The sequence below is a fragment of the Rhinolophus sinicus genome, linkage group LG04, assembly GCF_036562045.2.
Source record: "Rhinolophus sinicus isolate RSC01 linkage group LG04, ASM3656204v1, whole genome shotgun sequence".
Lineage (NCBI taxonomy): Eukaryota > Metazoa > Chordata > Mammalia > Chiroptera > Rhinolophidae > Rhinolophus > Rhinolophus sinicus.
The window spans coordinates 187,630,804-187,658,688 of record NC_133754.1 but is presented as its reverse complement, the minus strand read 5'-3'; the positions used below and the strand labels follow the sequence as shown (position 1 = coordinate 187,658,688).

The following is a 27,885-nucleotide window of genomic DNA, read 5'->3' as shown; positions in this document are numbered from 1 at the left end:
CCAAACTCCATTCCTGGTAACTCAAAACATGTGCTGATGGATCGAAAACATCAAAATGAAAACACACTGTGGATGCCAAGCCTTCGTCTGTCTTTCTCAAAGTGCTGAGGACAGGGATGGGACCTGTTTGAAAACTGTCCTTGTAGGTGACACGGAAAGTGTCCTCGTCCATGTGATCTCTGCTAGAGCCCGAGGAGCCGCTGAGTGGGTCTGCGTGGTCATCCGCCCCCAGCAGGAGACACCTCCTCCCGCGATCCTGACCTGCCTCCCGCGTCCTTCACAGCTCTTTCCCTCCATGAACTCATCTAAGCTTGTCCTAAATCCTCTGAATTGCACAAACCCCTTGCTCAAAGTTCGAAATGGAATGCCTTAGAGTATTCCAGGCTTCCATATGTTTTAAACAAGCTGTGATCGTAAAATTCAATATGCGACTTGCAATTAAAACAAAATTTTGCTGCGCGAAAGAAGCCAGACACAGACAAGGACAAACTGTCTGATTCCATTTACACCAAGTCCAAACACAGGCAAAGCTGATGGATGGCAGAAAGTGGGCGTGGAGTGGGGGTGGGACTGCCCGAGGGGACGTGGAAAGGGGCCTGGGGGAACTTTCTATGACAATGCCTTCCACATCTCCACTTAGCTTTTAAAAAAATTATTTGTTTAAATGTGCTAAAGTGTGCGTAACATAAATGTACCATCTTAACCATCTTTAAGTGCCAGCTCAGTGGCATTAGGCACAGTCACCCTGTCGTGTGACAACCACCTCCATCATCTCCAGGACTTTCTCGTCTCCCCAAACTGACACTCTGTCCCCATTGAGCACTCGCTCCTTCCCCTCCCCCAGCCCTGGCCCCACCGGCTACTTCCTGTCTCTGTGCTATCTCTCCCTCCTCCCCTCCCTCCCCTCCCCTCTCTCTTATTGTGGTAAAAAACATGTAACATCAGTTTTACTCTTAACCATTTTGAAGTGTACACTTTAGTCGTGTTAAGTAAGTCACATTGTGGTACAATCATCTCCAGAATGTTCTCATCTGGAAAATAGGAAACACTGTACCCATTAAACAACAACTCCCCTTTCTGCCTTCCTGTTTCTGAATCTGACTCCTCTGGGGACCTCCTGTGAGGGGGTCCTGCAGGGTTTGTCCTGGGACTGGCTTGTTTCACTGAGCACAGTGTCCTCAGGGTCCATCCACGTGGTAGCGGGTGTCAGGACCTCCTTCCTTTTCAGGGCTGAGTGACATTCCACTGTGTGGAGGGACCACGTTTGGTGTATCCATTCATCTGTTGATGGACATCTGGGTCGCTTCCACCTTCGGGCTGTTGTGAATAATGCTGCTGTGACCATAGGGGGGCAAATGTCTCTTTAAGACCCTGCTTTCGATTCTGTACACCTATAAATGGGATTGCTAGACCATATGGTACCCCTGTTTTTTAATTTTTTGAGGGAATCCCATACTATTTTCCATGGTGGCCACACCATTTCATACCAATAGTGCACGAGGTTTCCAATGTCTCACACTGTCATGGAGACTTCTTTTCTGTAGTTTTGATAGGAGGGGTCCTAATGGGTGCGAGGTGGGATCTTACCATGGTTCTATTTAGCTTCTGAAATGCAAAACACAGCTATAGTAACTGTTTCAATGTCCTCTGCTGCTTTGTGGTAACATCTGTGTCTGTTCGGGGTGATCGATACTCCCCTGGGGCCACACTCCCTGCTTCCTTGCATGCCTGGTAATTTTTGCTTGGATGCCAGACATTGTGGGTTTTACCTTGTTGGGTAGTTTGCATTCCTGTAAACCTTGTTGAGCCTTGTTCTGGGGTGTGGTTACCTTCCTGGGAGCAGTTCAATCCTCCTGGAACCTGCTTTCATGATTTAGGAGTTGGGTGCAGAGCAGAGTGCAGTCTAGGCCAAATTATTGTCGACCACAGAGGCAAGCACTTCCTGAGGACGCTACCATCATTCTGTAATTGAGAATTCTCTGGTCTGGCTCGTGGGAGCAGGAGTGTGGTGGGGGTACTATTCCCTTGGATCCTTCCAGATGGTTCTTCACCTGCCCCTGGACATACCCTCATAGGCAGCTGCTGGCCAGTCCTTCTCTAAATACTTCAGGGGACCCTCTTCAGATTGCCAGGGTTCTCCCCCTCTCTGACACTCTCCTAGCCACCTGGCCTCCCTAGACTCTCACCCAGGGAGTCCACTGGGGCTGTCTCAGTGCCCCTCCCATGCCCAGGCCCGGGACTCCTGAAAGGCAGGGAGCTGGGGCAGTGGGGCTCACCTCATTTGTCTGCATCTCTCAGGTATCACTGTCCCGTGATGTTGGGTGTCCAGTGACTTGGAAGCCATTGTGTCACACATTTGGCTGATTGTTTTGGTTTTCGGTTGTTCCCAGTGTGTGTGGGGTGGGTAAATTGGTCAGCTGGCAGGGGACGTTTTTCCTAGAGTGATGGCAATGTCCTAAGTCTGGACTTGGGTAATGGTCACACCTCCCTGAGCTCATGCGGTCCAGCAGTGCCCCCTTTGAGTGCACACCCAAAGAACTGCAAGTAAGAACACACAGGTGTCTGCACTCCCGTGTTCACAGCAGCCAAAGATGGAGGCATCCCAGGGCCCCTCAACAGATGGATAAATAAACAAGGTGTGCGCCATCCATACAACAGAATATTATCCAGTCCTAAAACGGAAGGATATTCGAACACACGTTACCTCATGCATGAACTTTGAGGACATTGTGCTCAGTGGAATAAGCCGGCCACAAAAGGACAAATCCTATAGGATTCCACTTATGTGAGTGCAATGGCTAATTTGATGTGCCAACTGACTGGGGCATGGGTGCCTGAAATGTCAGCTGGCAGAGACCCTGAGCGCAGGCGGGGGTCTGGCAGGAGCTCGGGAGGTAAAGCCTCCAAGGCGAGCTTTCTGGGGCGTACCCAGCTCTTGGGGGGCCACATGTGACGTGCATGTTCTCTTAGACAGAAGGAGCCACTTCATAACTGAGCTGTGTCTTCTCCACCTTGTGTGTCTGAAGCTCCTTGCCACGCTGTACAATTGCTCAGGTTGTCAGGGGAGTGCGACGACTCACACTGTCCCACACTCTGGGGCCCCAGAACCCCCAAACTCCTGCCCAAGGTTGGGGCGGAGCTCACTGCCCCCACCGGTCCCGTGGTCATTTCTGAGGACTGGGGCCTGGCTCACGTGGTGAAACACCGCTGCCCAGTGGGCAGAGAGTGAACTGCATGGGGGGCGGACTCCATGTGGTCATCTGCACCAGTCTGCTGGGAAGAGGGGTCCCAGGGCTGATGGGAGCTACCAGGCTGAGGACCCGAGGCCTGCGTGCCCAGGACGGGGTCCTCACACCCCCAGCTGGGAAGTCCCAAGAGGCTGTACCCAGCGCCCTCCCTGCCCCACTCCTTCCTTGGGCCCGGGGAGGACAGGCAAGGACCAATGTGTCGATCTCTGGCTAGGCCTGCGTCTGGGGTCTGGGGCACAGCGGTGACCGTGCTGACACGCTCCCCCCCAGCATGGAGGTAGGAGCCAAGTGTCACGGAAGCCCCTAACCCTTCTCCAGGGGCCTGGGCAGTTCTCAGAGAGTGAGGCATTAAGACCAGGCCACAGAGGTCACAGATGGCCGTGGGCTGGCCACAGGCCCCCCCCCCCCAGTACATTCTGGGTGCTCCTGGAGCAACCCAGACGGGTGGGGTCAGTGAGGAAGCGAGAGACTGGCCTCCTTCCTCTGTCCTCTCCAGTCAGCAGCAGCAGGGCCTCCGGCCAGGCCGGGCCAGGGCCGAGTGTGGACGTGCTCTGGACATGAGTGCTGGCCCCTCTGTGGCTCCCGAGCACGTCCCACCCTCCAGCTTGGGAGGGCTGCCCACAGGGCTGGGGCCAGCACCACTCAGGCTATAAGCCTGGCCCCATCTGATGGGGGAAACTGAGGCACAGCCAGGCCCAACGATGGTGATGGACTTGGTTGGCTGCTGCAGGTGGCAGGAGCCTGGCTAGGGCCTTGTCCTCTCTGACCTCTGGGTCACAGGCCCCAGGCAGGACCAATAGGAAAGATTTTCACAGCACTGCCCACAGAGGGGCATGGCTGTCACCTGATCTCAGGTGACAGAGGTCACATCTCACGGCAGAGCCAGGGCCTGAGCCCCGAGCCTGGGCTCCCCATGTTTCTGGGTGATGTGAATGGGAGTGTCTGGCCAGCCCCTCCCCACCCACTGCCCCCAAACACTCCAAAGGAGAAGCCTTGGGTGACAGGGGTGCAAGCCTCTGGGGGCCTCTGCCAGGCCCCTTCCTTTGCTATGCAGAAACGGAGGCCCTGCAGAGGGCTCTGGTGCCTGCCTGCTGCTGGTGGCACTGGGACAGCCTGGATGATCACAGATGACGGCCTGGCCACCAGGACCCTACACTTTGTTGGGGTCCCTCCCCCAGTCCCATTGCCCCGTTCCCACGGAAACAAGGACTCTCTACCCTGGCTTCACACTGGCACCACCGGGAGCTTTCAAAGTCCTGGGATTTGGGAGGGGCCCCTCACAGGAGATTTGTAAGTCTTCCCCAGGTACCAGGACTGAGAACCACTCCCCTCCTCTGTACCCCGTCCCTTCATTCAGGAAACGGGGTAATCAGGTCAACAGTGGGTTTCCAGAGGGAAAGGCCATGAGCACCGGAGGGCCCTGTCAGACCCGCGCAGTAGGGCACCCAGGACGGACCCCTGCCCGTTTGGGAAGGGAAGCCTGAGGACCCAGAGGCTGTCCCAAGTCTGTGGCTGCTGGGCAGAGCCTCGGACTTGAAGCCACTAGGGTCAGCCTGGTGGGAAGGGTGGGTGGGACGAGGACCCCACCCCCCACCCCCACAACAGACGGTGGGTCTTTGTAGGAAAACCGCTGAGCCCAGGCCCACTGCCTGCGGCCACCTCATGCTTATTAATCGAGGCACACTTTTCATAAATAACATAAAACGTGCCGCTCTATGTATTCAGTGTGCTGGGCTGTGGCAGGTGTGATCCCCTCTTCCCTCATACCCCTGCCTGGCCTTTCCTACCCCCTCCTGAGCATTCCCAGGGGTCGCTGTGGGTGGGGACCCAGGCAGCCACAGTCACACAATTGCCTATTGCCAATCCTCCTCCTCCCACTGGGGCGCCTGCCCCGCCTGGTCATGGCACTCTGGGCTTGTTTCCTCATCTGATGGACGGGAGACTGTTGGCGCCTCCATCGCAGCAGGCAGAGTGACTGCCACCACTCCACACGGGTTACAGCCCAGAACCCCGGAGGCCAGGTGACCTGCACCCTGCTGCCCCCTGCCGGACGGCCATGTCCTTTGGGGGGCAGGTGTCTCCCTCCGCCACTGTCCCCTCGCGCCTACACATGCGCAGCCCGGTGGGGTGGCCAGGCGGCAGGAAGGCGGGCGGAGAGGAGAGTTTCCGCCAAGGCCCCTCGCCCGAGCGTGCAGGCCCTGATAAGGGCGCACATGGCCGGCTGCACGTCCGCCTTTTGTCCCGGCTCTGGTCAGCCTTTCCTGCCAGGGCGGGAGGCCGGAGCTCCCTCCCGGTGGCGGCCCTCCTTCCCCTCCCCCCTCCTCTCAGCTCTGAGGTCCAGGGGCCAGGAGGAGTTTGAAGCCCCGGTGGCAGGGCTCCAGCCCTGGCCTTGGAATCTGGACGGCCCAGGAGCTGCTACAGGCTTCCTTCCCTCCAGGGCCGGCACTCTACTCCCTCAGCGCTGGGGGAGTGGGTCCCCTGTCCCCACTCCTCCCGCTCCTGTGGCTCAGCTTCTCAGGTGTAGACACTGCCCATTCTCTACCTGAGGTCCAGGGGAGCGCAGACCTGGCTCAGCCTCACTGGTGTCCCCTCAGAACCCGCCTCCCAGGCTGCTTTTCCTGCCATCTGTCCTAAAATGAGCTGGTTGGCGCGAGCCAGACACTGGGCAGAGAGAAATGTCAGCCCTACCCCCCGGCCCCCACTGCCCACAGTGACCACAACTCGGCCACACAGCAGGTCTGGTGAGCTGGGCTGCGGGGGGTTCCACCAGCCCCTGAAGGGACCTCTCCCACCCCCTGAACTCCAGGAGTGGCCCTTGGCTAGGGGAAGGGTTACCCCATCAGAGGGTGGGCCTCGGGCTGCAGACGGAGCCCAGGGCAGGGCCCACCATGCCCCCAATGTCTGCTTTCGGAGTCTCCAGGAGCACAAGAGAAAGGACCTGGGCCCTGAAGACCCCCTGCCAGGCTGGGGACCCTTGGTGCTGACCCCCACCAGTTTTGGGGGTCCTCCTAAAACATGCCCGCACATCTCATGGGGCTGGTCAGATGCCCCCCAGTCCGTGGGCAGAGCCTGATGGGCAGGCACTCGGGAAGCACCTCAATTTCTTCTTCTGTGGCATTGAGGTGTAATTCACATACCACAGAGTTCGCCCTTTTAAAGTATCCAATTCAATAAGCTTCGGTTTATTACATGATTCTTTTAAATTACAATAGCATACATATAAAACATAAAATTGGCCATTTTCACTGTTTTTAAGTGTACAATGCAGTGGAATTAATTACATTCACGTGGTTGAGCTATCACCAGCGCTATTTCCAAAACATCCCCCTCACCCCAAACTAAAGTTCTGCACCCATTAAACACTGACGCCCCATTCCCTCCTCCCCTCTGCTCCTGGCACCCACAAAATTGATTTTCTGTCTGGATGTGCCGACTGCAGACATTTCACATAAGTGGAACCATACGATGTGTGTCCTTTTGTGTTTCGCGTCTGGCACTCGGTGTCACGTTTTCAGGGCTCACCCGTGTGGGAGCATGTGTCGGCTCCTCGTCCCTCTTTGTGGCTGAATGATGCTCCACTGTGTGAATGCGGCACATGTTGTCTGTCCACCTGTCAGCTGAAGGACCCTTGGTCGCCCCGCCTCTTGGGCTGTGGGCGTCCCACCCATCTGTTTGAGTCCCCGCCTTCATCCCTTTGTGTGGACACCGGGGAGTGGCGTGGCAAAATCATGCCGTAATTCTCTGTTTACTTTTGGAGAAACTGTGGGCCGCATCTTTTAAAGTGTGTTTGATATACACTGTGGCCCACCCACACCGTGGGATCCCACTCCGCAGGGGACAGGAATGAGCTACAGACCCACACACAGCACGGACGTCTCCAAGGCTCCGCGCTGAGCTCAGGGTCCTGCCATGTGGCTCCAGAAAGGGACTGTCCAGAGTGGCAGAGTGCAAAGGGGGACAGAGTGACCACAAGCGGGTGGGGGTGCGTCGGAGTAGAAGGGAAATGTCCTATAGGCTGATCGAGGCGGGGGTGACACAGGGGACACACGCACCAGAATCATGAAAGTGTCAGCTTACATCGTGTGCCCTCAGAGCCTGTTCAGGACAGTGACACTGCTGAGACCCTGTGGTGGCTACGTGTCGTTATACGTATGTCCAAACCAACAATGTACAACCCCCAGAGTGGCCCTAAGGTATACTGTGGACTCTGGGTGACGACCGCGTGTCAGTGCAGGTTCCTGCATTGTAACAGACGTGTCACTCGGGTGGGAAGTGTCGGTAGCGGGATGGCTGTGCATGTGTGGGCTGGGTCCAGGGGACTCTGTACGTTCCTCTCCATATTGCTGTGAACCTAAAACTGCTCTGCAGATAAAGTCTATTGTGTCTTACATTGTCTTATTGTAAGTGCTGGACGTAGCTAAGACCTCAGTAAGGTTGGTCTCAAGGACATGTCTGTTCCCATCGCCGTCATGGTGGTGGTGGGGCCCTGGCCAGGGAGGGAGTCACTCTGCATTCACCCGCATGCCCTCAGCCTTGCATGGCAGAGTGCTGTGGGCACACAGGAGCCCCCCACAGACGCGAGGTTGTGTGGCGTGGGGCGTGGCAGTTTCTCTCTTAGGCTTCTGTGCCTCAAATCCAACCAGCTTTTTCAAAACAAGCAGGTATTACATCATAGCCCAGACAACACTCAAAAAAATCGATTTGCATGTTGGGATTGTAAAATACAATAGAAATAAGTAATCCTGGGCCCAGGGGGACCTTCCTGTCCTGCCCCAGCCACTGGCTTCTACACCCTGGAGGAATCACATCCCCGCAGCACAGGCCACCGGCTGGGGCCCAGCTGCCCTTTGCCTCCAGGGTGTTGGTCCAGGGAAGGAGGTGGCTCTTCCTCTGGATGCCATTCCTTTAAAATGGTGGGGTCTGTGCTTGCTTCGGCAGCACATTACTAAAATGGTGGGAGGCTGAATGGGGCGAGGGTTGGGGTGCCCCTGCACCTCCTGAGTCAGACCCCCTAACGCATCACCAGCACCACAATTGTGTCCCTGAGCCCTCAGCACTCTGCTCATTAAGCCTGATAAGCCTCCTGGCGGGGACGCGGCGGAGGTGCGGCGTCCCTCCCTGAGCACAGAGCAGGAGTGGGCCCTGGGCATGGCGGCCAGCTGTGGCCTGCTTCCTGAGTCCTCGGCCATCCCAGGCCTCTGTGGGGGGTGTCCATCGTCGCCCAGAGACAACAGGCAGTTAGGGCTGGCAAGGCCACCCGGGAGGACCTCTGCTCAAGCACAGCAACCTCCCCACCTCCCCAGGGCCACACGAGGCCTGCCCAGACCGGACCGCGGCCTGAGCAGGGAGTTTCCGGCCATTGTCAGAGCAGGGGCTGGCTCAGGAAGCTGTGCTCCCCAGACGGGGCCTGATGAAGCTGGGGTGGGCTTGGGGACATCCTGGCTGAGAGTGCAGCTGGCGTCACCTGGGCTGGGATGGTGGCCTGTGACAGCAGTACCGACACCTACACTTAGAGCTGATCCCCACGCCTGGGTGCCTGCTCAGACAGAATTGTCGCTAGGCCTGGGGTGGGGACTGCCCGCACCCCCTCATTCCCCAGGGAAGCATACAGGGTCACCTTCATTCGGTCACACTTGGGTGCAAGTGGGGCATGCAGAGCAGGTCCCCAGAGTGATGGGGTACTGGCAGAGAACGCACCAAGAATTAGGGAGACTGGGGACCCTGGCCCAAAGCACCATGCTCACCTGGGGCCACTCAAATCCTAGAATGGGGGATGGGTGGGGGGCACAGGAGACGCAGAGAGCAAGTGCTGGCTGCGTGGGGACCTGTATTCTAACCCCGGCTCCACCATGTGCCTGGTGGCCTGGAGGGCACTTGGCCCCTCTGAACCTATTTCCCCTGGCACAGTGAGGGTTGCGATGGAACCCTAAGACTTAGTGATGGGGGCCTGGTCGTTATCATAATGGATGGAGGACACTGGGATCTGGAGAAGATGGGGGCTTGCCCAGAATTGCCCTGGGCCCCAGGAACCCTGAACGCACAGCCTAGACCAGAACCCTGCACTGCCACGCCCCCCCAGCTAGTGGGGCGCCTGCCTCCCTGGTCCTGGTCTCACCATGCCCAGACTGGGGGCCAGGGCAGGAAGCTGGGCTGGGCATGAGTTACAGGCACTGGGGTGGGACAGGGGGCCATTCCAAAGGGCAGTCCTGAGATCTGGGCCCCCCTGGACCTCCTGGGGGCTCCAGGACTGAGTCTACCATGTTCAGGTGAGAGACAGGCTCCTGTGTGGCCCCAGGCACACAGTCTACAGAGAGAGGACAGCCCACAGGCTGTGTGACGTCCGTCCCATGACAGCCTTATGGGTCCTTGGTTCAGTTTTGAGCCTGGCCCAGAGGAGCCACCAGCCCGGCTCCCACGCGTGTGTTTCCGAGTCCATCCTGGGTTCTGGCAGGATCAGGGAGCTACCCCTCCAGCTTTCCTGGGGGAGGCAGGGGAGTGTGATCAGACACCACCAGCTTGGGACCTCCCCAAATGATTACGCACGGAGTTACCCCACTTCCAGGCATGTGCCTGAGAGAAGGGAACATACACAAACTTGTACGCACACATGTTCACAACAGCCAAAGGTAGAAATGGCCCAAACGTCCATCAGCTGAGGGACAGATAAACAAGATTGGTCCATGCAGATACTGGAGCCCTTATTCAGCCAGAGAGAGGAGTGAAGCACAGACACACGCCACAACACACACGAACCTCCGTGAAGGAGGTCAGACATAAGCCAGACGCAAAAGGCACATAGTGTAAGATTCCACTTACATGAAATCCCACAACAGGCCAATCTGCGGAGACAGAAAGTAGCCGGTGGCTGTCGGGGGCTGGGGAGATGTGAGGGTCATGGGGATGACTCCCACAGGGTGTGGGTTTCTTTTGAGGTGATGAAAATGTCCTAGAAATGACCGCAACAATGGCTACTAAACCCTGTGACGTACTCTAACATCTATTGAATTGTACACTTTAAATGGGTGGAATTACATCTCAGTAAAGCTCCTATATTGGGGAAAAAAAATAGAAAGCACCTGCTGCCCCTGGTTCTCACTGAGCCAGGGCCCCTCCTGGAGCCCTGCCTAAGGTCACAGCTCCATGTGACAGGGCCCGGGCTTGTAACAGAGTGCCTCCGTGACACCTGCTTTAGCCTACTCAGGTAGGCAGGGGTGTTGCAGGTGAGGGTCCAGGGGCCTGGGTAGGCAGGGGTTCCCTGAGGGGTAGCCTCTGCTCTGGGTGTGGAGGGTGTCTCTGTCCCCTGCACAGGTGGGCCTCTCCAGAGAGGACCTGCAGCCCTAACCAGGCCCCGCGTACCCATAGGTACTCCAGCCCCACACCCCGCGGCTCTCAGACAAGGCTCTTCCCCTTTCTGGGCCTGTTTACCCATAAGGGAAAGGAGGGCACAGCTAGATGGTCCCTAAGATCCCAGGAGCCCTGACATCCAGGGAAGGAGGGGGGCCTTGCACCCCATCCCCCCAACAATGGGGCACTGGAGTGCTTCATCAGGAAAAGAACCAAGACTAAATTTATGCCTCAGCCAGACCATGGTGGGGGAGAGGTCAGGCTCCGGCCCCCACCCTGGCCCCTTGACGCAGTTCCTCTTCCCTTTTGGGGGGGTTCTATTGTTCTTGCAGGCCGGTCCCCAATCTCCCCGGCACACTCACTTCCTGTTTCCTGGCTGAGAGGAAACAGAGATTTCTGGCTGGGCAGCAGATCCTGGCCTTTTTTTTCCCCCCTTCTCTCTTTACATTTCTAAGGACATTCAAAAATAATGATGATAATAAGCAACTTCAGAGCTGAGGGTGGTGAACTGGGAGGTCAGGAGGAACCTCAGGGCTCTGAACTTGGGGGGCGTCACAGACCCCTTTTTAACAACCCGGAGGAAGCAGCAGAACCCTCGTCCTCCCCTGCCTCCTGCACAACAGGCCCAGGCACAAACTCCACCATGCCGGAGGTTGGAGACCCCGAAATCTCCCCAGGTCTCCCCAAACCCACCACATCCTGACCTGACACATGGGGAAACTGAGGCAGAGAAGCCTTTGGGGCATCCAATGTCCCTGACTTCACTGGAGCCCACTTGCAGGTCTCCTCAGGGAGGGGACTCACACACACTCCCAGCAGCCTTCCACTGACGGGTGGGATAATGGGGACCGGGGCTCTCTCGGGACAGGGACCGCTCACCTGCCCCCCATGGCCAGCATGCCCCTGCCTGCCGCTCCCGCCTGGCCCGGCTCTGGGCAGGAGGTCAGGCTCTGCCCTGACAGTCTTCGTGACCATAAGGAGTTATTCTTCCTCCACAAACAGGGTCAGACTGTGGCATCACCCTCAAAGGGTGGTGACAGCCCCCCAAGAAGCCACAGCATGCAGCGGTGTCTGCAGGTCTTAGCTGTCACTCTTGTTCCCCCCCTCCCCAAAGGCTCTGGAGAGTCTGGCCCCCAGCTTTCCCTAAGTGGGCAGGGCGGGGAGGGGACAGGATGGCCCCAATGGGGGCATGAGCTGGGGGGCCGCTAAACCCTTGCCCACCTCCATTAACGCCCCCTCCCCCATTCACGGGAACTTCCCTTTCCGTCCAGGGAGGTAAAGTGTTTTTTTGCCTCCACCTTAACGGTTGCCCATCTGCCTGGCTTGGCAAATTGCAGCCCCACTGTAAGTGGGGCTTCCGTGCAGGGTGCCAGGCGGGAAGGGCAAGCCCCCTTCCTTGGCCCCCATGAAGGGGGAGCTGTGAGGGGGTTGCGGTGGCCTCCGTGGCCTGCAGGAGCCTGGGTTCCAAGCGGGGTACTGGGACAAGCCCCGGCCATGGGGCTGAGTGTGTGGGCTGAGGTGACCCTCGAGGGCCTGGCCACGGCACCGGGGGTCTCGGACTCTGTTGTGAGCTCTCCCAGCTCAGCGAGCCTCCTGCAAGAGTCAGCACCTTGACCCTGAGCTAGCCAACAGCTCTGGACACAAACATTTCGTGGGGGCTCCTGGGAGCCAGGGACACGCTGAGTACCCACAGAAATTACACCAGGGGACCCCCCCAGGCTCTGTCCCTGTGGATGGCCTCCTCTCTCTGCAACACCCAGACTCGCTCAGTGCCCTGAGACAGTCACCACTCACGGTGCCTGCAGGTCAGACTGCTCAGCGAAGCCAAGCCTGGCCCTTGGCCCCTCCCCGCAGCCACCCTGCTTCCCCAGGGCCCCCGGCCCGGCTCTCACCCCCACCCAGGTATCTCCTCTATAAATGAGTCTTTCTGCAAGGGAGAAATCTGTTGTTCAAAAAAGAATACTCTCGTCATCTCCCTGCATTAAAGAAATAGCAACAGTGATACCACTGCAGAATCAGCAGAATGGTTCAAATGATAAAAGACAATAGTCAGTGCTGCCGAGGGGCCAGGCAGCGGAATGCCCCCGCACTGCTGATGGGGGCCACCTGAACTGCTGGGTGGTTGCTGGCTTCGTGCCTCTCCTGGACAGTCCCGGGTACAGGCAGCCAAGAGAAATGCGTTCATGCGTGCGTCTGCCAAAAGGCCAGCACAGTGTCCAAAGCAGCACTGTTGGTAAGACCCAAAGCCAGCCACGCTGTGCACATAAGTTGTTCCATTCTTCCAAGGGACGAGCAACAGCCACCAAATCACAACAGCACAGACGGGTCTCACAGATGCACCATGGAGTGGCACAGACCAGACACAGCGTGGGCACCACGTGATGCCATGGGCTTAAACTTTGAACCAGACAGAACCACTCTACACGAGTCAGGGGAGCGGCTCCTGGGCCGTGAAAGCGGGACCCGGTCTCTTGGCCGGGTACCGGTTACACGGGCTTGCTCACCGTGTGAACATTCACAGGGCCGTGTGGTTCTCTACAAAGTGTCGGCTGCAGTGCATGTTTGCAAGCCACCTCTGGGTGGGGGGGCGTCTGCAGGGCCCCTCAGCACCTATTGAGGATGCAAAGGGGCAGCCCTGTCCCAGCGAGGGCAGGCAGTGAGCGAGAGACGAGGCCCTGCTCTGTGGAGCTGGCGCTCAGGTGCCGTGTGAGGTTAGAACTCAGCCCAAGTGCCATGGGAAGCCTTCAGGGGAGCTTAGGCAGGGATGTCACATGAGCTGATGTCACCCTGCACAAAGCTCCCTGACAACTGGTGTGGGGAGGAGGGGTGCCCACCAGGTTGAGGAGGAGACCGTCCAGGCGGGAAGTGTGGTGGCCGGGAAGGTAGAGCCCATGCGGATCTGGGAACGAAGGACAGGGTGTGGGGGTTGGGGTTGGCTCCTGGTCCTCCATGAGTGGTCTACAGGAAGCGAGGTGGTGGGGGCAGCAAGAAGAAGGAGCCTAGGGTTCCCAAGAGTCTCCCGGTGCCCAGGCACCCTGAGCTCTCCGTCCAACGCTTCTGTTTCCCACTGGCCAACCCTGGACAAGCATCTTCCCCTGTGAGCCTCAGGCGTATCATCTGAAAACGGAAAATTCTCAGTTCAGGGGTGTTATGTGAGCACTGAGCATGGTGCCCAGGTGCCCAGCAGGGGGCACTTCTAACAGACACGTGGGGCAGGAGTCAGGGCAGTGGGGCGGGGCGAGGAGAGCTGAAGACCCCAGGCAGGCTGGACAGACCCCAGCTCCCTATCAACCCTGTTCCCTTTGGGGCCTGGCCCCACTAGGTGTAGACAGCTCACCTGGCCCAGGGGTGCCCGAGCCCGGCCACCTCCCTTGCAGCCCCCACTGGGATGGGTCGCTGGACCAGGCTGTCCCTTGATGAAGGTTCAGCCACATCTGGCGTGAGGCTGGGCCCAGCCGTAGTGACAGAGCCATCCTGTTCCTGAGGCCAGCGGCACTCGGTGTTGGGGGGGTGGGGGGGAAACAGGAAGCCCCATCTCTCCCGGCAGCTCCGTGCTCTGCTCTCCCCTTCCTGCATCCCGGCTCACACTGCGCCTGGTACCCCTCTGCCTCAAGCCGCCTGAAGTGCCCACACTGGCTTCTGCTGGGGACTTGGTTCACCTTCTCCTGGGGCTGCAGAAGCCGAAAGCTTGGCTGTAAGAGGTCCCAGGAGGGTCCCAGGGGGCCAACCTCTGCCACTCACCACCTGACCAGCACACTCGGGGACGGTAAGGTAGTAGGACCCCTTCCCAATCAAAGTGCTCTGGCAACAGGGAGGAAGCTGCAAGAGTCTCACCCTGCTAACCGTGGAGCAGATGGGGAAACTGAGGCCCAGTGTGGGCAGAGCCTCCAACGGAAGCGAAGCTGGCACCAGAGGGCCAGGGTCCCTGCCTTGGACGCCACACTCAAAGCTGGCAGGGCTCCAGGCCAGGTCTGTGAGCCACCCAGGTGTGGACAGCCCAGACCGTGTGGAGGTCGCTGACCAGTCCCACCAGGTGGTCACCTCTGTGCTAGGTCTGTGAGGCAGGGCACGCTCTGTCCTCTGGGGACATAGGCCTGGGTCAGAGGCGCCACTGACTCCTTCCAAAAAGGACTCGGGGCGGGCAGGTGGTTTGCTCGATGAACCTAAACAGACGCTATCAGAGTGGGGAGGAGAGCCTTCCTGCGGGGAGCGGGGGGTTCTGGCCTGCCCAGGTTGAGCCCCCTCCAGCCTGGAGCACAGAGTAAGTGAGCTCCCACCGCTCCAGCACCCCAAGGGGCCCAGGGGACAGCAAGTGCCACTTTCTCCTTCCAGGCCTCTGGGACCCTCCTGCAGTCTGAGGGTCAGACAGCACCCATCTCTGTCCTCTGCCTGCACCCACACCTCCGTTTTGGGCAGCCCCTCCCTGACATGCCCTGGGTTGGGCCAGGTCTCCAGCAGGGGACCTGAGACGGTAGGACACGGTGGGGTTCTAGGCAACTGGATAGGGCGAGGCTGGTACCCTGACGCCCTGAGGCAAGGCCTCTGCTCCTTGAATTGGTTGTGGTGTTGGTCCAGGGAGGGGCTGGGGGCAGGGCTTGTCAGGAGGGGATCCGGAGCAATGGCACAGCCCCTAAGCAAGTGGGCAGCAGGCAGGGCTAGACCCCACCCCAGGTGGCACCCAGGAGCCAGAGTAGGAAGATGGACTTCAGCAGGACCCAGGGCTCTGCTCTCTCTCCTGTCTGTGCCTGGACTCACCTCTGTGTGCTGGGGCACCTTTCCAGAAAGTTCCCTAACATGCCCCAGCTTTAGAGGGAGGAGTTTGGCTAATTAGCTACTCCTGACCCATCCTGTCCCCTGGCATGGATGGGTCTGATGCCTGGTGGGGGGCATAAGGAGGCATCTGGGTGTTCACTGAGCAAACAAAGGAGGAAAGGAAGGGGCTGTTCCTGTCCTGCCCTGGCCCCTTGTTTACCTGGCCGAGTGTCTTCCCTCGCTGGGCCTCAGTTCCCCCATCTGTACACAAAAGGGGCTGGATCTACCCAGCCTTGATGTCTGCTGGTTCTTCCACCCAGGGGCACAGAACAGATCCCTGGGCACCTCCTGTGGGGGAGGAAAAGCCCAACTTGGCCCTATACTCTGGCAAGGACCTTGGCAGGATACCCCAGCCCTTCTGGGCAGATGGGCCCTCAGGTGGGTGAGCAAGGAGGCCGAGTGAGGCAAGGGGTGCCCAGAGTGCGGCCACTGTGGACTGGTGGGGAGAGATGGGGGGATGGGAGGCTCTACCTGCCAGCTCCAGCCTCTGGGCAGGGGGCACCTCAGCAAAGAGGCCTCCAGGCCCCTCGCCACTCAGACCAACAACAGCTCAGCCCCAAGAGCCTCCTCAGCCATCACAACAAGCCTGGTGGCTGGCACCTCTCTCACCCCCATGGAACAGATGGGGAAACTGAGACCCAGAGGAGAGAAGACCCTGGGTCCTGCCCACAGCCCTGCAGCTTTGGCAGACGCTTCCCCGGCCATGGGGGTGGGGAAGGGAGCAGGTCCCTACTGACCACGGGACCTGCCAAGTATGGGTGAGACCCCTCCTGCTCTCAGCATTTCCATGGGGAATTTCCCAGGCTGCCCTGCCTCCCTCTTGGCCTGGACATCAGCTGGGTGGGGCTGGAGAGAGGTGAGGGTGAGTGGAGGGGCTCAAGGTCACAGAAACGAGGGTGCTCCGGCTGTGGGTAGGAGGGCTGACCCCAGATCAGGGCTTGTGCCCCAAGGCAACCCGGCTCGCTCGGAGGCCCTTGGCCAACTGTGTGGTCTGGGTGGGTCCTCAGCAGCTGCCCAGCTCTCCGTGGGCACCTGCCACCCACCATCACAGCCTCTGATGCTCGGCCTCCAATCTCTCAGAGCCATTTAAATGAGGAAACGGCAGACCAGACCTGGGGGCTGGACCACCCACTCACCTGAGGAAGCACCCCCTTTGGCCAACTGAAGGGCCTGCGTTCCTCCACCCCCATCCTGCCCCGCACCCCTCTGCCTGCTGGAGGCTGAGGGGGCCAGAGAACATGCTTTGCCCAGGACAGCACCCCTGCTGGTACACCTCCAGGACTCACTGTCCCCTGGGCAGCCCTTTCCAAGGCACACAGCTCCCTTCCTAGAGAGGGCCCTGAGCTGATGTCTGCCCCTCCCTGTCACGCCCCACAACAGCTGTTCTCAGACCACCCAGCCCCCTTGTCCATCCCCAGGTCTCCTCTGGCTGGGCTCCCACCCTGTGGCACACACATCAGGGGGTGCTGGTGAGTGCCTTGGGGGAGAGTCCAGGGTCACAGAACCAATGGTCCCTTCCGTGGAGACACACTAGCATGGCCTGAGGTCCCACCAGCCTGGTGGACCCACGGTACTACGAAAGCCCTGGTGCCAGCCACGTCCTCTGTCACACACGGGACCAGCCGGTCCCAGGGTCAGGAGCAGGGCTGTGGTCGGCCAGAGCCTGGTCTCTGGCTGCTTCAGGGTTCGACTCTGAAGCCCCAGGGGGACGGGTCCCCCACCCCTCCCGCAGCTGGGCCAGGCCCCTCCCTCGAAGGCCCCCACTGCCCCTCAGCCTCCTGTTTGTGTGCCGACAGATCCCATTATCAGTGGAGAACACACACAGGAAGTCCGGTGGGGAAGGGCCCACCCCAATCCTGATTTCCACGGGAGGGAGCATAAAAAGCCGCCCTTCCTTGCCCGGGAGGAGCCTCCCTGCCCCACGACGGCTGTCCTGCACGAACGGCTGAGATGGAGGCTCCAGCAGACAGGCCAGGCGGATGGCCTCAGGAGGTGCCCCGGGGCGGCTGGCGAGGGGCAGGGTCCACCCCCGGCCCAAGGAGGCAGCTGTGGTGGCCATGGCCCAGCCAGGGCCTGGGCATCGTCAGGTACGGCAAGGGTGGCCTTGGAAGGGCAGGAAGCGGGCAGAGCGGGGTGAGCGCCTCGGCTCCCAGTGACCATGGCACCTGTGCCAGCTCTGGACTCTGCTCTCTGGTGCCATCTCATTTTCCTCCTATTGGTGCCATCCCCACTCCTCAGAGCACAGTCAGGCCCCTTGGCCACAGGTGCCCACTGATGGTGGCCCAGTCTAAATTGCGGTCTGGCCTGCCCGACTCCAACACTTACCCCTGGGCAACCTGGCAGCTGTTATGATCCCTGGAAAGAGAAGGCACGTGCAGCTGGCACCCTTCCCCTCCTTCTGGCCATACTCTGCTTCCAGGAGAATCCCAGCTTGGCTCTCCTCTCAGACCCAGATGTCCTGAGGGCATCCCCCAAGGGTGGGCGAGCACTCCTGGGGAGATCGGGGAGGGGTGCCCGTGGGGGCAGGAACCCCAAAGTCAAATCTGCAGGCAGGATGAGCAGTGCATGTTGGGGGCACGGAACATAGGACCAGGAGGAGTCCCCTCCTGCTGGCCTGGCTTCAGGTGTCCGCAGGCAGAGGGTCCACGTGGTGGAGTGTGGTGTGAGCACTCTGTCAGCCCACCTAGGACCCTGGGGCAGCGCCTGTTCTCCCTCTCCCCCACCCCACCCAGAGTGGCCCAAGTCCCCACCCAAAGCCCCCAAGCTGGAGTGGGGGCCTTCCCAGCCCCAGCCCCAGCCTGCTGCCATCTCACGTCCACACCAGCAGCCTGTCTGAGAATTGCCCATTTTTCAGATGTGGGAGCAGAAAATGAGGCCTCAGCCCTGGTTAGTGGCAGAGTAAGGACAAGCTGACCCAGCCCCCCAGGCTGTCCTTTCTGCTCAGGCAAGAGGTCAAAGGGTCAAGTGACCACAGCTTCAGAGACTGGAGGGGGCAGGAGACTGGTGAGGAAGCTCTCCCTGGACCCAGCTCTTAACCCTTTACTGCCTGGGGCTGCACGAGGGCTGCCCTGCCTGGGTTGGGGCCAGGAGACCTAGGGTTCTCAGACGCAAGACCCCCCCCTTCACAATCATAGGCATCCAGGAGCAGCTGTCCCCACTGCCCTCAGGCCATCTGCCAGGGGTGTCCAGGGTCCCCTGGTCTGGGGCAGTGGCTGCTGAAGGGCAGGAAGGAGAGGCCTCATTCTGGGGGCCCCTGTACAGCCAGCTGGGTCCCCCCCTTCAGCTCCTGTGCACCAAAGGAGGCCCAAGCCTGATGTCTCACAGCTGCTCGCTCTGCAAGAAGGTGCCTTCCTTCCTGTGAACCCACAGGACCTTCTCCCAGCACCAGGGCTTTGCAGAGGGACTGTGGGCTATAATAAGCAGAGCGTTTCCATCCCCTGGGAGCCTGGGGCAGGAGGCAGCAGTTCCATCTGACAGACAGACGGAAATCTTGTCTGCTACCAGGCTGAAGGTGTGAGCGGTGGGCAGAGCTGAGAGGCTCTTCAGCTTGGGCCATGATGCGGTGGGGGTCTGTAGGGCAAATGCAGGCGAGGTCCCGCAGTGCCATCAAGGCTGGCCCCTGGCCCCTTTCCCAGCCCCTGGATGCCAGGGTGACCGAGGCTGTGTGCTAACCCACACCGTGTCTCTGACCTGCAGACCCCAGCACAAGGGAGGCACAGGTTGCCCCCACTGTCCAGAAGAGCAGCTGCCACCAGTGTCTGGGGCATGAGGGAGACCCCTTCTCCAGGTGAGTTTCCACAGCAAGGCCCAGGGGCTCTGGGCAGCGGCAGAGGGGCCGGGCTGGGCCTTTACCTGTGCACAGGCACTTAGGTGACCAGGGCTCAGGCTTGAGTTCAAGGGCAGAAGCTGCCAAGAGGGGAAGGCCAGGGCCTCAGGCAAGGTGATGGCTGTAATAATCACATTAGAAAACGACCAAAGGGGTAACAGAGTTCCCAGGTAGGGCATGCCTGCACCTGGCTCCAGCTGTGCCAGCCGCTGTCCCTCAGTGGGCACTGCTGCTTCTAGACATTCTGCCACATGGGGCTGCTTTAGCACATGTTACAAATGCGTAAATGGAGCTGAGGAAAGGAGAGACCAGCCCAAGAGCCCCCATTGGTGACCATGGAGTTGGGGGGACTCCCTGGGGGCCTGAGGAGCACTCAGGGGTGGTCCTGACTGTCCTGAACAAGGGGGTGCTACCCTAACACCCTGATTGGGAGGGGGGCCTGGTGTCACACGAGGACCCAGCCGGCTCTGCGGGACTCCTGTGATCTCATGGGAGTAAGGGGTCTCCACACTTCGGGGGTCATGATGCCCACCCTACATGTGGCTACAGAGCCTCAGTCAGCTTTACCCTACCCCTGGTGCCTAGTGAACTGGCCATCTCCCGCCCCCACCGTTGGTGCTCAGCTTGGGGTGGGAGGGGCGAGAGCTAGCCACCCCGGGCCAGTGTGACTCCCCAGTGCGAATCCCCAAGGGGCCTACTGTCAGTCCTGGTCCCCTGCGGCTGGCGGCGGCGCTCTGAAACCGTTGTGCGTCTGGAGCCCCGAGTTGTAGCTGACTCACTGCCCGGCCCGGGGGCACAGTCCCCTGCGGGGCCTCAGTTTCCCCATCTGCGCAATGGGGGCGGGAGGGCAGGCTGGGGGCTCGGAGCCCACCCCGGGGCGGAGGCGGGGCCGGGGCGGGCCAGGTGGGGCGGGGCCGGGGCGGGGCAGGGCCGGGGCCCCTCGGCGCGGTGGCGGCGGCGGCGCGTGCGCGCCCGGATCGGGCGGTGAGTGCGGAGGGAGCGGGGCGCCGGGCCGGGGGCGCGGGGAGCGCCGAGGGCGGGGGCTGCTCGCCGCTCAGGTTGGGGGCGGGGGAGGTCGGGGACCTAGCGGCGAGCGGAGCTGGGGGGCGACGCCGAGCGACGGCGGGGAGTCGAGAGGTGAGCGGGCCAGGGGCGCCAGGCGCCACAGCGCAGAGACACGACCCCCAGACTTGGCCCCGGGTCCTGAGGCTGGGTCTGCAGAATGGGCCCAGCGGCCTTGGGAAATGGCGCCCCCTGCTGGTGACGGGCGCCCCGGGCCCGGCCGCGCTGGGGGCCGAGGTGGGGAGCGCTGCAGCCCCTCATCCCGCATCCGGGCCCTGCGGGTCCTCCAGGGCCTGACTCTGGGCCTCGCAGGCCCGGGACCCCACAGCCCAGGCCAGCCGAACCGTCTGCGGGGCGGGGAGGGGGGTGTCACTCCACCCTCACTCCCACTGCCCCACGAAGCCGGCGTGCAAGGGGAAGGGGGGGCGTGGGGCGGGCAGTAGAGAGGGCACAGTGAGTCAGTCTTGTCTCACTCCGCCTCGGCGCCCCCCCCCACCGTGGGTCCTAACGGGCAGAGCACCCCTCCCGGTAGGAGGGGGAACCCAGGGCCATGGAGCTGCGGTGGAGTCAGGCCCCTCCTTCTGCAGACCCAGCGTCCCCGGGGTGTGTGGGGGGTCTGCCCGGATGCAGACCGGCCAGGTGCGAGGGAAGGTGGCGGGCAGGGCTCATGCTGACACTAGGAGGGAATGGGACACTATTGCTTATGGACCTGGTGGCTGGTGGCCACCCCCGGCCTGGCTGTCCCGCCCCAGCAGGGCTGCAACACCAAAGGGAAATAAGAATCTGCCAGCCCAGCGAAGGCAAGGCAGTGCCATCGGCTTCCTCCAGTCTAGGGGGAGAGCATGACTTTCAAAAACTGAGTCTCCTTTTCTGAAGCACGATTCCTTTTCTAGGCCGCTTGGATAAGTAGGGAAGGTACTGGAACTGGGTTTTTGCAAAGGGCAGTTACACCTGTAGAAGCCTGGCATGGCCCTGCCCAGCTCAGCCACTGAGCCCACCCACCCACCTCTGCCTTCCCAGAGCCTCCTCCCAGTGCCACCTGTCCTCACCATGCCAGTTCTGACATGGACCATCAGGCCTGCCCCCCAGCTGTGCTGCCCCCACCCCCTGCCATCCCAGTTCATCTCCCCACCGGCTCTGATTAGCAGGACGTGCCTCTGCGTGGAAACTGAGAAATCCCCCACTGCCCCCGACACCTCAGTTGCCCACTGCAGTCTCTGCCTGCTCAGCTGCCCTCTGCCCTCCCCTCTCCGGCCCCCCCAACAGAGAACGGGGGGTGCAGGAAGGACCCTCCTCCTGCTGCCTTTCCACCCAGCCCACGGCCATGTGATGCAGTGGGCAAGAGTGTGGACTGAACCAGCTGAGTGACCACTGGGACCCGGCATGGCATCACTGTCCCCTCAGGGTCGGGCTTGGTGGGCATGGAGGGCTCAGCGACTGCTCATGGTGGTCATGGTTATGGGACTGACTGTCAGAGGCAAAGGAAGGGCCTCCGAGACCCCAGTGATGTCTCTGAGGAAACAGTCCCAGAGAAGGGGACTACCTTACCCTGACTCTATCCCCCTCTCCCACACACATGTTCAGCTTCTCCTGGTGCCTTTCCTACAGGACAGCCCACGGGCGTGGGCACGGACACCTGGCCCCTTGGGGCCCTTGGTAGGGTGCCGGATCCTGGGGGCGTGGCGCTCCCCAGCTCCCCAGTGCCCTGGCTGCACATATGGCAGCATCTTCCCCAGTCCCGGACTGTGGACCGCCTCTCCAGTCCCTGGGCTATGTTCCAGACCGTTAATTCTGGGCTGGGTTTCTCACATGCCCAGGAGTCCTCCTGCGGCCTCCCTGGCTCCCACCCACAGCCAGCAGAGGGACGGTCCCGATCCACTGGCGTGGGGTGGGGAGGGTTGCTCCAGTCCTGCCAGGTGGGCGCCCAGTGGGGCCTCTGTCCTGGGAGCCCTGAAGGCTGCATGATACTCCAGACGGGTTCGGTCCGCAGTGTAGGACCCCCTACCTCCTAAGCGCGGACCCCCACACCACTGAGGACCGGGAGGGCTCATGCATGAAGCGCCGCACCCCTGCTGGACTCCGACACCATGCCGCCTCGACTGGCTCCCCATCTGGCAGATGAGGCACTGGAGCCAGAAGGGCCAAGTCAGCTGGGCTGGGTTCCAGCTCTGCCCACTAACAGCATTTGCGGACTGAGATTGGGGTACAAGCGTGCCTTTGCGCTGCCATGACAGGAGGGCACTGAACCCCGTTAGGGGAGGGAGAGCTGGTCCATACGCAAGCCCTGGGCCCCCACTTGCCTGAGTGAAGTTCCCTGGAGCTTCGGATGCTTTGCAGGCTCACCCAGACCAAGCCCCACAGGGTTAGGGTGCCTAGGACCCCAAATGAGAGTGCTGGCTTCTGTTCCTGGGCCCCGATGGTGTCGCCTTTCTGTGGTCCCCGGGTGAGCTGTACGTGGCTGGTGAGCGGCTGGCCTCACTTGGTGAGGCAGGCTGGGGGATGGGAGAGCTGGCACCCACCTGTGGGGCCTCTCCCGCTGGCAGGAGGCTGAGCTGGGCAGGTGTCAGAGCCAAGGGACAGTCCCCACCCGGAGCATGGGCTTGAGGAGGGTCTGCGGAGGGACTTACAGGGCTGTGCCTTGTGCTCCAGGCCACCCTGAGGAGAAGGCCGTCCTACCTGGAGACACGGGCCATGTGGGGCTCCAGCGAGCTGCTTCTGGTGTGGTTCCTGGTGCTGGCAGCGGGTGGCACCGAGCACGTCTACCGGCCTGGGTGAGCTCATCCTTGAGGCTCCTGCTGAGGGTCCTCCCCACAGTGACACTGAGAAGCCCCTTTCCCGGGTTCTCGGCTCCCCTGGGTCCCAGTGCTGGAAGCCCCTGGCTGACCCACTGGCCCCCCACCTCTGCAGCCGCAGGGTGTGTGCTGTTGGGGCTCCCAGGAGCCCCGTGTCCGAGTCCTTCGTGCAGCGTGTGTACCAGCCCTTCCTCACCATCTGCGATGGGCACCGAACCTGCAGCACCTACCGGTGAGTGGCCCCCACCCGCCACACATGAACCCTGGGGCCCAGGAGGGCAATTCACCCCGAGATGGGAAACCGAGGCCCAGAGCAGCAGGACTCACTGAGACCATGTCCAAGTGGGTGGCAGAGACTGATGCCTGTTGGAACGTGGGCAGTGCTGGCCTCAGGAGGGTATCGCGGTGACCTCAAACACCAGTCCTCCAAGAGCATCTGGCACATCTGCCTCCACCCTCATTTTAGAGGGGTCCCCATCCCGTCTGCTCCCCTCCATTGCGGGGTGTGAATCCCCCACCCCCGGCATCACTGGCTACTGTACTGTCCACTTGTGATGCTGCCTCCGTCCTGCTCCAGCCCTCGGGGCTCCAGTGGGCACCCCTCTCCCCTTGACGGCCCCAGTGGTCACAGATGGAGAGCCAGCCCCCCGCCCCTCACCAGTATGTTCCCTTCGGCTTCTGTCAGCGGGAGGGGCATCCATCTCTGGTTCTCAGCTGTGGGGCTGTGGCTTTCAAAGATTTTATTTTCTGTAAGGTTCTTTAAGACCTCCCTGACAGAGGGCGGGGTTTGGGCTGGGGACCCAGAGACACATGCCCAGTGTGGGGCAGAGCCCTAGTTGCCTCTGCTCGGGTACCTCAGCCCGAACATAAAACATATGGAAACGTCATGTTTCACTAAGCCTGGGTGGCTGAGGAGGGGGCTGGTAATTACAGCCCTGATTCGTGAGCCCTGTCCAACCTGCTCAGGGGAGGGGGCCTAGGTGGCTCCTGAGCCGGTGATTTGAGAAGTGTGGGTCTAGAAGAGCACCTTCAGCAAACTGGGGAGACCAGCCCTGTTCTGCTGGTGACATGCTGCGGGACCAGCAAGACCCTGACCTTTCGGCCTGGATCCCCCTGTTCCTGGAACAGGAGGCTCAACTGGCGTGGCACGTCTGCGTACCGGCACCACCTCGGCTCTAGGCCAACCCCAGCCGGGGCTTCCTGCCAAGTCTTGGGGTCCCACTCATCACCACAGAGCAGGGTGGGGAGGTGGCTTTTGCAGTGACCCCGAGCTGCCATCCCAGGGGGAGAGGACTTCTGGAGGCACACCTGGGTAACCTTGTCCACTCTGGGGGAGACGTGGCTTCTGTAGGGCTTAGGACCAGACCAGCCAAGAAGGTGGGTGGATAGGGAGGGAAGGTGTGTCTCGCTTAGCATGTCTGGGGAAAGCCTGGCCTGGGCCCAGGAGACCTGGTGCAGCCACTGAGGCCAGTCCATGAGGGGCGCCTCTGAGCTGCCCCTGCCACCCCACAGGACCATCTACAGGACTGCCTACCGCCGAAGCCCTGGGCCAGCCCCTGCCAGGCCTCGCTACGCCTGCTGCCCGGGCTGGAAGAGGACGGGTGGGCTCCCTGGGGCCTGTGGAGCAGGTGAGGGCCTCACAGCACCCAGCATGGGAAAACCAGCAGCCCATCCCACTCTCCAGACCCCAGCAAAGCACCTGCTGCTTCTCAAAACCTGAGCCCAGCGCCTCCTCGCCCTGGCTGCGTGGTACCCCTCCCTGCTGCCACCCATGGGGATCTGGGGAACTTCCTGAGTTGGTGACAGGCCTCCCCCACCCACAGCAATATGCCAGCCACCATGCCAGAATGGAGGGAGCTGTGTCCAACCAGGCCGCTGCCACTGCCCTGCAGGGTGGCGGGGAGATACCTGCCAGACAGGTGAGGCTGGATCCCGCCCTCCCAGAGGGGAAGGATCTCCCTGTGTGTCCTGGGTGGCCCTTGGATGGGTCGGTCTCTAGGAGGCTTAGTGTGGGCACCGCTCCCTAACTAACACCCCCCCCCCCCCGCAGATGTGGATGAATGCAGTGCTGGAGGGGGTGGCTGTCCCCAGCGCTGTGTCAACACTGTGGGTAGTTACTGGTGCCAATGTCAGGAGGGGCACAGCCCATCTGTGGACGGGGAGCTCTGCCTGCCCAAGAGAGGGAACCCCAGGGTGGCCCCAAATCCCACCAGAGGTAAACGCCCCACCGGCCCAACCCTTGCTGCTGTGCCTGGGGGAACAGGGGGGGAGGACCTGGGGTGGTGGACGTCAGCCAGTAGGTCTGTGCTGGGCATGGTGGGGGGCTGCAGACCAGCTCCCTGACCTGGCAGAAGCGGGCTCTTCCCCACAGGAAGGACGGGTGGTGGCTTCTCTAGGGCATGTGGGAGGTTGCTGGGGGCCTCACCTCAGCCAAAAGGGGAAGAAGGCCCGGCCCCGGGGTCCTGTGTGTCCCCGCGCCGCAGCCTGGAGGCGGCACCTGTGCTGGTGACGGGCCATTATTACTTTTGGTACGCGCTGTGACACTTCAAACTCGTACCGTGAGTAATAATGCGCCGTCGGCAGCCTGGCACCAAGCGCGTGGCACGGACCTCGGCGGGGACACCCTCAGCATGGTGGGGACCCTGCACCAAAGGGCTGGTGGGAGTGGGGCTGCGTCTGCCGAGCCATACCCCAGGGGGCGCTGAGCTGGCAGGGCCACCTCCAAGACCTCCAGGCCTGCCCTGGTGGACACCTGAGACCAGAAGGGGGCAGGGGCTTGCCACCACAGCTAGGACTTGAACCCGTCTCCAGGGTTCTGTCCCACACCTGGGGCAGAGGCTGGGCGGCCACCCCATCAGGGTAAGAGGCCTGCCTGGGGTGGGGCGTGTGGGCTGAGCCCCCTGACTCAGCACCTGGGTCTCCCCAGGAGCGGACGGTGAGGTGAAGGAGGAAGTGAAGAGGCTTCAGTCCAGAGTTGACCTGCTGGAGCAGGTGAGGCCCCCCCCACCGCTGACTCCTGTGGCAGAGATCTCACCCTTGGGATGGCTGTGGGGTCCAGCAGGGGTGCCCCAGGGGAGGCTTCCTTGATCCTGCAGCCCAGGGGGCCCTTGGTCTGGGTTCTGTGCGTGATAGGGGCAGCATATGACCGGGACCCCCAGGACAGCAGGGGCCTGAGCTCAGCCCTGTCCCCTCAGGCCACACAGCCTGAACCCAGGTCCAGCCTTTGTCCCTATGGGGACCAAGTGCCCCTGTGGGCCTTTCCACGGGGACACTGACCTGACGACCCCTCAGAAGCTCCGGTCCACCCCTCCTAGCTCCCCTGACCTGGGACCCCAGTCCTTGGGGAACGTGTGCTGTCTGCCTGCGCCCAACCACCTCTGGCTCTCCTGGCTCAGAAGCCCCCTCTGGTGGACGTCCAGGGCCCCGCAGCTACAGTTAGGTGGTTTGGCAGAGCCCTTGCTGGCCACAGCAGTTTCCTTTAAAGTCTAGTGGAACAGAGGGTGAGGGGCTGGCCCAGGGTCACACAGGCCCTTCCCCACCCGGCCCCTTGCCTGCCCCACAGAAGCTGCAGCTGGTGCTGGCCCCACTGCACAGCCTGGCCTCACGTGCCCTGGAGCACGGACTCCCTGACCCTGGCAGCCTCCTGGCCCACTCCTTCCGGCAGCTGGAGCGCATCGACTCTCTGAGTGAGCAGGTCTCCTTCCTGGAGGAGCAGCTGGGGTCCTGTGAGTGCCGGGTCCCCACGCCCACCGCCCCACCTGAGTTCCCCTGCTAGCTGAGCCACCCAGACAGGGGGGGTGGGGGGGAGGGTTGGGGCAGCACAGAAGTGAGAGGGCAGATCTGGCTGGACTGGAAGGTGGTGGGGAGCAGTGACCTCTGACCTCACCCCCTATCCACCTGTAGGTTCCTGCAAGAAGGAGGTGTGACTGGCTTGTCTCCTCACCCCAAGCTCTGCACTGCACCCCCCACCCCACCCTCCCCACTGTGCTGGGCAGGACAGGAGGGCGGCTGTGAGCCAAGGCAGGGGAAGGCGCCCCCACCTCTCCTTACTGAAGAAACAGGGCAGAGCGGGCTGAGGCGTCCTGTGAATCCAGCCCCAGCCCAGCCAGACCCCTGCACCCCCGAGCTGGCTTTCAGGGCCAGGTGGGGCTGTGGCTGAGGGAAGGTACGAGGGCTCCCTGCCCAGAACCTGGTGCTGCTCACTGGGCAGTGTGCTGTGGGGGAGCCCCACCCCAACCTTTGTCAGAATAAAATGAGACTTGAGGAGCTGCTGCTCTATGGATAGGTTTTGGGGGCATTCAGAAGCTGACATGCCTCCCCCAGGCCCACGGCCCTGTGCTGGCTGGCGGGAGAGGAGGGCAGCCACAGGGCAAGGAGGGTGGCTCCAGCCCCCTGGGTCCTGCTAGGAAGGGTCTTGGTCCCCACTCTCCAAAAGGGGCTGGAGCAGGTGGTTCCTGGGAAGGTGACACTGGCCACAGAGACAGCCTCCTCCTGTGACAAGTTGGCCCCACATGCAGCCAGTGGCCAAAGAGCAAATCTCCAGCCTCTCCCCAGTGTCTGCCGGACCCCTGGGAATGCCCACTCCCCCCATTAGGTGGATAAGCCCACCCTGAAAAAAGTATTATAGGATGACTAGGGGCCCAGTCCCTGGAAGGGAACATTGCCAGGGGGTGTGTTGGGGGTCCCCTCCACCGTGCCCCAGGGGGGAAGAGGCACAGGGAGCCTGGAAGACCCCATGCGCCGCCTGGGCTGTGCCACCCTTCATCCAGGATGGAGCCTTAGGCAGCCCCGCCCACCCTTT

The 27,885-nt window shown here is 61.2% G+C and overlaps 1 protein-coding gene across 9 annotated transcripts; it reads left to right on the top strand.

Annotated features, from left to right (window-relative positions):
• Positions 1-14,218: 14,218 nt before the first annotated feature.
• EGFL7 (EGF like domain multiple 7) lies at positions 14,219-27,350 on the top strand. 9 transcript variants are annotated; one of them, XM_074331345.1, is made up of 11 exons: positions 17,309-17,491; positions 18,774-18,915; positions 19,101-19,191; positions 22,942-23,063; positions 23,200-23,316; positions 24,597-24,712; positions 24,908-25,003; positions 25,135-25,299; positions 26,011-26,075; positions 26,647-26,809; positions 26,988-27,350. In XM_074331345.1, the coding sequence occupies exons 4-11, from the start codon at positions 22,984-22,986 to the stop codon at positions 27,008-27,010; spliced, it is 825 nt and encodes a 274-aa protein (XP_074187446.1). In that variant the 5' UTR covers positions 17,309-17,491; positions 18,774-18,915; positions 19,101-19,191; positions 22,942-22,983; the 3' UTR covers positions 27,011-27,350. The 9 variants fall into 9 exon arrangements, 8 of the variants coding, with proteins under 8 accessions (XP_074187447.1, XP_019612308.2, XP_019612311.2 ...); XM_074331346.1 differs by lacking the exons at positions 17,309-17,491; positions 18,774-18,915 and adding an exon at positions 14,219-14,358; XM_019756749.2 differs by lacking the exon at positions 18,774-18,915 and having other exon boundaries at positions 17,307-17,491.
• Positions 27,351-27,885: the final 535 nt, after the last annotated feature.

Excerpts from the sequence above, each read along its gene's own strand:
- EGFL7 (XM_074331346.1), top strand. The coding sequence starts at position 22,984 with ATGTGGGGCTCCAGCGAGCTGCTTCTGGTGTGGTTCCTGGTGCTGGCA. Across the intron at positions 23,064-23,199 it reads GAGCACGTCTACCGGCCTGG|CCGCAGGGTGTGTGCTGTTG; the intron begins GTGAGCTCATCC and ends CCACCTCTGCAG. Across the intron at positions 25,300-26,010 it reads GGCCCCAAATCCCACCAGAG|GAGCGGACGGTGAGGTGAAG; the intron begins GTAAACGCCCCA and ends GGGTCTCCCCAG.